Source organism: Chrysochloris asiatica, unplaced genomic scaffold, assembly GCF_000296735.1.
Source record: "Chrysochloris asiatica unplaced genomic scaffold, ChrAsi1.0 scaffold00139, whole genome shotgun sequence".
NCBI lineage: Eukaryota > Metazoa > Chordata > Mammalia > Afrosoricida > Chrysochloridae > Chrysochloris > Chrysochloris asiatica.
The window spans coordinates 1,596,935-1,607,379 of NW_006408657.1; the positions used below are offsets into that span (position 1 = coordinate 1,596,935).

The 10,445-nt window shown below is 37.3% G+C and overlaps 1 protein-coding gene across 4 annotated transcripts in view; it reads right to left on the bottom strand.

Annotated features, from left to right (window-relative positions):
• LOC102838260 (dystrophin-like) overlaps positions 1 to 10,445 on the bottom strand; it is a 3,237,302-nt gene that overhangs the window by 965,164 nt on the left and 2,261,693 nt on the right. For all 4 annotated transcript variants that reach the window (XM_006870143.1, XM_006870144.1, XM_006870145.1 and 1 more), the window contains one exon: positions 6,447 to 6,676. In XM_006870143.1, the coding sequence (XP_006870205.1) occupies positions 6,447 to 6,676 (230 nt within the window). The remainder of the gene's footprint in view (positions 1 to 6,446; positions 6,677 to 10,445) is intronic.

Here is a 10,445-nt window from a genome sequence, read left to right on the forward strand (position 1 = left end):
TTAAGGTTCGCAGCCAATAGCCAACCAAAATTGTTGGGTAGTTGTACTTTGTCTATACAGTCAGAATCGACTGGACTGCAGTGAGCTTGGCAGAGTTTTAGTGGAATCTATAAATTACAAATCATCATCTGATATTAATTCACAATTCTAGAAAATAAACTTCCACCTTTGTGTATGTATTAGTTTTTAAGGCTTATTCCTATTTTTCTAATCTACGAGGCTATATTTTCTACTCTTTATAATTATTGTTGCTAAGTGCCTTTGAATTAGTTTCAACTCATAGAAGCAATCACTTAGCTTATAAAATGGCCCCATTTTATAATCCTTTGAAAATTAAAATTCATTTTAACTTCCATTTTCTTTTGTTTAATATCAGTCACTTAATATTTACATTTCAAAATGGTAGCAGGTCTCCATTTTCTAAACTAAGAATTTAATTAAACACCTTGTGCTAAAGGAGAACTGAAGCGTTTAACCAAATCTGTTATTTGGAATCCTTTGAATCAAAACCCAGAGCTAACAAAGAGGATAGTTGACTCCGATGACATCTTTTACACTCGTTCTGATGTCAGTGTTTCAATCATTGCACGTCTGAGGTTTGATTTGAATCTCATAAATTTATTACTAATTTCTCCTGGTGTCATAAAATGTCTTGTTACACCATTTTACCTAACTTGTGTTACTCTGCAGCTACTATCACAAAGGAGCTCTGGTAGCATAGTAGTTACGAATCGTGCTGCGAACCTTAAGGTCAGCAGGTCGAAACTACCAGCTATTCCATGGGAGAAAGATGAGGCTTTCTGCTCCTGTAAAGATTTACAGCCTCGGAAATCCTGTACAGAGTCGCTAAGAGTCAGAACCGACTCCACGGCACATCACAACAACAACATCACAATCCCCAAATTTGAATCCTTGTTAAACATGCAGATTCCCTATCACATATATTCATATTATCCATCAAACTATCTATCTTTATTGAGAACCAATTGTTGTGTCTACAATGGTTCTTGTTGTTGTTAAGTGCCGTCGAATCGATTCTGACCCATAGAGACCCTGTGTAGGGTTTCCAAGGAGCAGCTGGTGAGCTTGAACCTCCAACCTTTCAGTTCAAACAACTTTGCAGAATGATGTATTAACCCACAGTACTACATCAGGACTCCATCTGCAATGGTTACACACATTTATATTTGGATGTTGTTGTTAAGTGCCATTGAGTCCTAGTTAGGGTTTCCCAGGAGCAGCTGATGGATTTCAACTGCTGACCTTCTTGAGTCTTATATTTGGGATACTAGTATATAACAATGTTGTTGTTAGGTGCTGTTGACTTGGTTCCAACTCATAGCAATCCTGTATAGGTTTTCCAAGGAGTGGCTGGTGAGCTTGAACTGGCAAGCTTGTGGTTCAAACCAGCCTTTCCATTCAGTGTTTTATACCATATCACCATACCAGGTCTCAACGAAATTATATCCAACAATTTTACTTCCCTGTCTAGTATCTTTTTTAAAACTGACCACTACAAGGTTGCTCTATAGGATAAGAATAGGACTTGTGGTTACAAGGTCAGCAGTCCAAGCCCATAAGTCTCACTGAGGGAGAAAATGAGGCTTTCTGCTCCTACAAACTTTTACAGCTTCAGAAATTCTATTGTTGTTGTTAAGTGCTGTCCAGTCAGTTCTGACTCATAGAGATCCCTATATAGGGTTTCTGAGGAGAGGCTGATGGAATTGAACCGCTGACCTTGTGGTTAGCATTCCAATGCTTATCCCACACCAGGACTCCTGAAACCCTATACAGGATCACTATGAGTAAGAACTAACTCAATGGCACTAAACAACAACACTGACTTCAGGACATAATTAAAATGCTTGAGCCTAGCAAGGAAGGATTCTTCAATATCTAACCTCCCAGATCTCTATCCAATGTCATCATTTCCTTCCATATAATACATACCTAACATTGTTATTGTTAAGTGCCGTTGAGTTGGTTCTGACTCATAGTGATTCTACATAGGGTTTCTAAGACTTCTGGATCAGCAGTGGACTTCAAACCACAAGGTCAGTGGTTCAAACCTACCAGCTACTCCATGGAATCCCTGTACAGGGTTGCTATGAGTTGGAACCGAATCGAAGGCACTTAACAACAACAACATAGGATTTCTGAGGAGTCGTTGGTGAGTTTGAACTGTTGACCTAGAAGTTAGCAGCCTAGTGCTTATCCTACAGCACCACACCAGGAATTTTAGCAACTTGGTATCAGTATTACTGGAAGAAATCATGTTATTTCCCATCTCAGTGACAAGCACAGTCTGTTTCCTCAGCCTAGATTGTCCTTCCTTCTTTTATCCACCTGATTAATTCAGATTTGTTTTTCAGTGATTGACATAAGTTTTACATTCTTCAAGAAGATTTTCCTGACACCTGCTCTCTTGCCATGCTTAGATTTCCTCTGCTTTAAGTTAATCCCCAGAGCATCACTCAAACGTGCCCAGTGAATTAGAAAGGCCTAGTGGTTTAAGGTCGGGACACTGGAATCACACTGTCCATATTCAAGTCTCATTGCTGTCATTTCACTACTTGACTTTGGGTGGGTTAGTTTTCCTCTCTGCACCTTAGTATCACTGTTATGTGAGGCTTGATCAATGAGTGATATATTTTGGTGCTACATATGTGCTAGATATGATCCTAAAATTTCTCTCTGTCTTAGTGTTATGTGCTCTGTATCCTCCATCCACTTTCATTTATGTGCTCCTTTATTATTCAACTCTGTATTTTCCAGCAACTTAGTAATATTTCAAGAAAAATCAGTTAAATGAAATTATGGATAAATAGGCATTCATAGCATTTCAGTGTTTATACATTTCTTACATCTGAAATGTAAAAGTCAGGATTATTATAACATAGGAAATACTCATTTTCCCATACGGTAGTAAACATCTTCCTGAATCTGACCTTTCTTGTTTTCATCACACATTAATTTATCGATTATTTATGGTAGTTTTCATGAGCATTGAGTGATTGAGACTATAAAAGTTAAGAACTGACAATGTTTTCACTAGCAAGTTTTTAATATGAGAGAAAGAAGCAAGTGTAGGCATTATTATTCTTAAGCAAGTAAAGGGAGATTGGAAATATATGATATATATAAAAATATAAAATATAATTATAGCATATAAAATATAAGTATATCATATAAAATAACTTAATAAATAATGTTAATGAAGGATGGTAGAGGAAAAAAGTTACTAGATCCAGGTTCTGTTATTGGCTTTGTGTGATCTCAGACATGGATGGCACTTCCTCTAAATTAATTTTGGACCTATATTTAAAGACTATCTGTTTGAAGGAGGATCGAATTATTAGACTTTTCACTAATAGATAAATATATTAGGAAAACCCCTCAAACTACAGAGGATCTCTAAGGGTTACGCTCATAAAATCATCACAAAAGACTGTACTTTCTCTCCCACTCTAATAGCAAGGAACTTCTACAGGACACCAGACTGTCAATGGCAAAATGGAGAGGAATTGTGATAAAAAGATTTTATTTTCACATATTATCTTGCGATGTGTGGTTTGCGTAACACAAATGCCATGAATGGGCAGATGCACCTAAACCTCCCTGTAGTATCTAATATTAATTACCAAAATGTATTCACTACTTGATGGGTCAGCAACAAAGAGGACGAACTCCACGGAAATGGACTGGCACAGTGGCAGCAGCAATGGGCTCAAGTGCAACAAAAAAATTATGAGGGTGGTGTAGGACTGGATGGGGTTTCATTCTGTAGTACATAAGTTGCTATGAATCAGAACAAACTCAACGGCTCCTCACAACATCATTGAATACTTGCAGTGAGACACAGTCAAAAGTCATTTTCATATACTTAACCTAATCCAATCTTCATGCCAATCTACAAAGTTGTTATTGTTAAGTGCCATCAAGTCAGTTCTGACCCATGACGACCCTGTATAGGGGTTTCCCAAGGAGCAGTTGGTGGGTACAAGGTAAGTTCTGTCATTATCTGCATTTTACAGATAGAAAAACTCAGACTCAAGGAGACTGAAAAATTACCACAAGCACACAAAGCTGTAGTAGCGGAGTCAAACATTGAATCAGACAACCTAAGTCCAAACCCTTGCTTTAAACATTTTAATATACTGCCTCGTTTCACATGGTGGGTTATATGTTGGACTGCTAATTTCAAGATGAGCAGTTGAAATCCACAAGCCACTCCATGGGAAAAAGCAGAGGGTTTCTACTGCTAGCTGTATACAGACTACATGGGGTCATAATTGAGTTGATGTAAGTGGGTTTGGTTTTTCAGGGGGTTTAGTTTTCTCTGGTAAATGGAGTTCTGAAAACCTTGGTATGCTTCAGTGTACTATTGTGAAATAATGATGTGCTTCGCTCCCATAAGTATTGGCACAATTCTAAAATGCTCATTAAAGTGGCTGACACAGAATGCACCTACACATGTTGTTTTAGATGCCATCAATTTGGTACAGACCCTATATACAACAGAACAAAATTCTGCCCAGTTCTGAGTCATCCTCACAATTCTTATATAGCCACATATACATGAATTACAGTTCTGGTGTGGCGCTGTGGGTTAATGCACCAGACTGCAAAGCCATTTGAACTGCAAGGTTGGCAATTCAAGTTCACCAGCTGCTCCTTGGAATTCCTATACAGGGTCACTAAGGTTCGGAACTGACTCGACGACACTTAACAACAACAACATAAGAGAATTAATGATAACAATAGTTCCAATAATTAATGGCATGCAGTATTTGTGAGTAAGAACATCAACTTAAGAATCAGACTTGGTTTCGTATCTAGTTCTGCTACTTACTAGGAGAGTGACATCTGTGAGTCTCAATTGCTTTTATTCATAAAATGTGGCTACTAATATTTGTGTGATGCTGTAGGATAAGCACTGGATCTCAAGGTCTGTTTTAACTGTAAGGTCAGTGGTTCAAACTCACCAGTCGCTCCTCGGAAACTCCATGCAGGGTCGACTCAATGGCAAGTTGACTCAACGGCACTTAACAACAACAATATTTGTTATAAAGCAATAGAACACATTTTCTTTATATAGTGCATCCTTAGTGGTGCAAGGATTAAGAGCTTGGCTTCTAAACTAAAGGTTGGTGGTTCAAGTCTACCCAGAGACTCTGCAGGACAAAGATCTTCTCCCATAAAGATTACAGCTTAGAAAACTCTCTGGGGAAAGTTCTACTCTATCATATCCGGTTGCTATGAGTCAGAATTAACTCAACAACACTAAACAACAACATATGATTACATTTTTAAGTATACACACATATCCATCACTACATGGTGAATGTGTATTTTCTGCTCCTTGTACTCTAAAGAGGAACCCAAGATCCAGAGATGATATGACTACAACCAAATCATCTGCAAATAACAAAGAAAGGAAGTGTGCAATTTGAAGGTACATTAGATAGAAGTTGTTTACTACCAAGTTATTATTTCTACTGATTTGCGAACCTTTCAAAACGACTTTCCTTATTCATTCAGAAGAATCAAAGTCAAATAATATATTTTGTCTAGCTAGGGGAACACGGTAGCGCAGTGCTTATATATCAGGCTGCTAACAACAATGTAGGCAGTTCGAGCGCACAAGTCACTATGTGGTAGATAGATGAAACTCTGCTCCATAAAGATTTATAGACTTGGAAACACTATACAGGGTCACCATGAGTTGGAACCGACTAGATGGCACACAGCAGCAGTGCCAGGCGACCCGCGTGTATATCAATGTATTCTTCTGTTTGCACCTGATGTCATAATTTTACAAATGGATTCCAATGAGGTTGAGAAATGCAATCTTTGTATTTAAAAACATGCTTATTTGAATATGGCATTGCATAAATGCTGCTATAAAAATCCAGGGTATTTTTTAATTTCTTATGTTTTTGTTATTTCCCTCTTTTTATTTATAACTAACTTCCAATTATCCGTATCATCAGAGGAGGAAAACTGGCGCAAACAACTTAGAAGTCTGGATAATAACCAACTCTAGATTATTATATTTAATTCTGTAATATGTTATGGCTGCACAGTGCCAAAACAAACTGATCAAATAGAAACAATTTTATTGAACTACTTATTTGGCATTAAATGGAGTTTTTTAAACACCAGTTTTTTAGCGAATTAACTTAAACCAACTATATTTTAAGGTTTATATTTTTTCTTGTATTATTTTTCATCCTTTTAAACTTAATGACTGTTTTAAATAATTACACTAATTTGTATCCTAGATCACACTTAGCCTGAATAGATTTGAGAGAGTAATGTGTTTGCTGGAAGAGAAAAGTGGCTAAAAATTGGTGGGAAATGGTCTAGGAGACCATATGACCTGTGAAATGACACTTTTCAAAAACAATCTCTGTCACCTTTTATCTTTTATTTTCCCCTCATACCTTCTGCTTGGTGATCATCTCATTGATGTCTTCAAGATCACCCACCATCACCCTCTGCGATTTTATAACTCGATCAAGCAGAGAAAGCCAGCCGGTAAGTTCTGTCCAAGCTCGGTTGAAATCCGCCAGAGCAGGTACCTCCAGCAAGGGAGATGGCATTTCTAGCACGCAGACAGTCGTTTCCTTGGTAACCACAGGTTGTGTCACCAGAGTAGCAGTCTGACTTGGAGCTAATTTTTTTTTTTTTTGGTTCCAAGAGGAAAAAAGAAAAAAAGAAAGAAAAATTAGAAATATAATCTAAGCAGCCAATTACAATGACAATAAATCAAATCAACTTTAATTGAAAGACAACAATTGGAGTCAAAGAATTAATTATGGCAGTATATTAATTTTTGAACAATATGGACACTTTAAATGGTTAATGATTGACTGAAAAATTCAAAAACTCAAAATTTTCATTTACACACATTTGTCTTTCAAAATGATTTTCCTTATTTTCATGACTAAATAATTAAGTCTAATAGTTCAGCTCAATAATGATAATAATAATTATATAGAATGTAGAAATGGTATAGGGAACAAAAGTATTCAGATCTTGCCAGGTGAATACTTTTTACTTTTTTCTTTTCATTCAGGGGGTGAGGGGTGGGGTGGTGGAGCAAAGGAAAAGCTTGGATAAGATTTTACTTCTGACTTACAGTTTCCTGAGTAGCAAGTAAATTAATTTGGAGGTGGACTTTAAGGAAATCAAAACCAATGAAATGTTCTTGTCTTTGTTGTGTGTTTTACATTGCAAACAGCTTTTAATATTTTCCTTTTCTTTCCAATTGGTAATAAAGTGGCAGTGAAGTAGTGAAGAAAAACCAAGCTACATTACTTCTGGAAAAAGAGACTAACAAAGGTTTTCTATTTGGTCATGACATCCTCCTTCAAGGTCATGAATAAATATGAAATGAAGATTAATAGTTTGAATGCGGCATGGGAGATATGGCAGGGGAATGACTAAGATTTGAAGTCTAGTAATACAAGTGCCTGGGAGAGAATCCTTCTTTTCGCCTCAATTAATTTATTCGACTTCTTTAATCTTCAATTTCTCTCATCCATAAAGGAAGGGGAATAGAACGGTAAACCATGAGGTAAGTAGTGTAGATTAAATGACTAATACAAGACATGTATATAGAATAATGCCAGAAACAACATCACATTACCATCATGATCCTCCTTCTAGTCATCATAGAAGCCTAATTCCTGGCTAGTAAGTAATCAATAATGTTAGGTAATATTTTTTTAAACCTACCTGGAAAATAGTCAACACAGTGAGAAACAAAAATGCTAAGAACATCATGATCAAATGTGAAATATCTGGAGAAAGCACATTGAAAAGTCAGTGTGTGGTTCTCTAGTTGGTGAAAGGAGCAGACAGTTTCTTGCTGTTGTTGCTATTGTTGCTAGGTGCCATTGAGTCAGTACCGACCCATAGCGACCCTATGCACAGCAGAACGAAACACTGCCTGATTCTGGGCCAACCTCACTACTGTTGCCACACTTGAGTCCATTGATGCTGCCACTAGGCCAATTCATCTCGTTTGGTGTCTTCCTCTTTTTCTCTGACCCTCCACCTTATCAAACATGATATCCTTCTCCAGGGACTGTTCCCTCCTGACAATATGTCCGAAGTATGAAAGACAAAGGTTGGCCATCCTGGCCTCCAAGGAGCACTCTAGATGCACTTCTTCCAAAATGGATCTATTGGTTTTTTTGGCAGCCCATGGCACTTTCAATATTCTCCTCCAACACCATAACTCAAAAGCATCAATTCTTCTATGGTCTTCCTTATTCACTGTCCAGCTTTCACATGCATATGAGGTTATTGAAAATACCGTGGCTTGAGTCAGGTGCACCTTGTCCTCAAGCTGACATCCTTGCTCTTCAACACTTTAAAAAGGTCTTTGCAGCAGATTTGCCTAATGCAATACATTGTTTGATTTCTTGACTGCTGCTTCCATGAGTGTTGATAGTTGATCCAAGAAGAATGAAGTCCTTGACAACTTCAATGTTTTCTCCACTGATAAAAATGTTGTTTATTGGTCCAGTGGTGAGTATTTTTGTTGTCTTGACATTGAGATGTATTCCATACTGAAGGATGTGCTCTTTGATCTTCATCAGTAAATGTTTTCAGTCCTCTTCACTTTGAGCAAGCAAGGTTGTATCGTCTGCATATCGCAGGTTGTTAATAAGTCTTCCTCCAATCCTGATGCCACGTTTTTCTTCATATAACCCAGCTTCTCAGATTATTTGCTCAGCATACAGGTTGAATAAGTATGGTGAAAGAATACAACCTTGTCGTACACCTTTCTTAATTTTATACCATTCAGTGTACCTATGTTCTGTTTGAACAACAGCCTCTTGGTCCAGGTACAGATGCCTCATGAGCACAATTAAGTATTCCGGAATACTCATACTTTGCAATGTTGTCCATAGCTTGTCATGATCCTCACAATCAAAAGTTTCTGCATAGTCAATAAAGCACAGGTATTACTGGTATTCTCTGCTTTTAGCCAAGAACCATCGGACATCAGCAATGATATCCCTCATTCCACGGTCTCTTCTGAATCCAGCTTGAATCTCTAGAAGTTCTCTGTCAATGTATGCTTGCAACCATTTCTGTATTACCTTTAGTAAAACTTTACTTGCATGGGATATCAAAGAGATTGTCTAATGATTTCTGCATTCCACTGGGTTATCTCTCTTTTGAATGGGCACATTCACAATCAGTTGGCCAGATAATTGTCTTCCAAATTTCTTGGCAGAGATGAGTGAGTACCTCTTCTGCCACCTAACTTTTTGGAAATATTTCAATTTTCATCCCATTAATTCTTGGTGCCCTGTTCTTTGCCAATTCCTTCAATGCACCTTGGACTTCCTCCTTCAATATCATTGGCTCTTGATCATATGCTACCTCTTGAAACAGTTGAACATTAAACATTTCCTTTTGGTACAGTAACTCTGTGTTTTCCTTCCATCTTCTCTTAATGCTCTCTGCATCATTGGATATTTGCCCAGATAATCTTTCTATAACAAAAGTCAAGGCTTGAGTTTTTTCTTCAGTTCCCCCAGCTTGAGAAATGCTGAGCAAGTTCTTCCTTATTGGTTTTCTGACTCCAGATCTTTGCACCTTTGGTTGTAATATTTGATTTTGTCTTCTCATGCTGACCTTTGAAATTTTCTGTTCAACTCTTGTACCTCCTCATGTCTTCCATTTGCTTTGGCATCTCAACACTAGAGAGCAAGTTTCGGTGTCTGTTCTGACATCCATTTTGATTTTTTCCTTTCTTGTCTTCTTCATGATTTTTAGCTTTCTTCATATATGATGTTCTTGATGTCATCCCACAACTCTTCTGGTCTTCGGTCTTTAGTGTTTAATGTACCAAAATTGTTCTTCAGATGATCTCTAAATTAAGGTGGGATATATTCAAGGTCATATTTTGGCTCTCGTGGACTTGTTTTCATTTTCTTCAGCTTCAGTTTGAATTTGCATATGAGTAAGTGATGGTCTGTTCCACAGTCTGCCCCTGACCTTGTTTTCACTGATGATATGTAGCTTTTCCGTCATCTCTTTTGGCATTGTAGTCAATTTGATTTCTATGTATTCTATCTGGTGAGGTCCATGTATATAGTCATCTATTATGCTGTCTAAAGAAGGTATTTGAAATAAAAAAATCATTGATTTTGCAGAATTCTATCATGCGTTCTCCAGCATCATTTCTATCACACAGACCATATTTTCCAACTAATGATCCTTCCTCTTTGCTCCCAACCTTTGCATTCCAATCACCAATAATGATCAATACATCTTGATTGCATGTTTGATCTATTTCAGATTGAAGAAGTTGGTAGAATTCTCTTATTTCATCTTCACTGGCTTTAGTGGTTGGTGTGTAAATTTGAATAATAGTGGTATTAACTGGGCTTCCCTGTAGGTGCATGGATATTATCCTA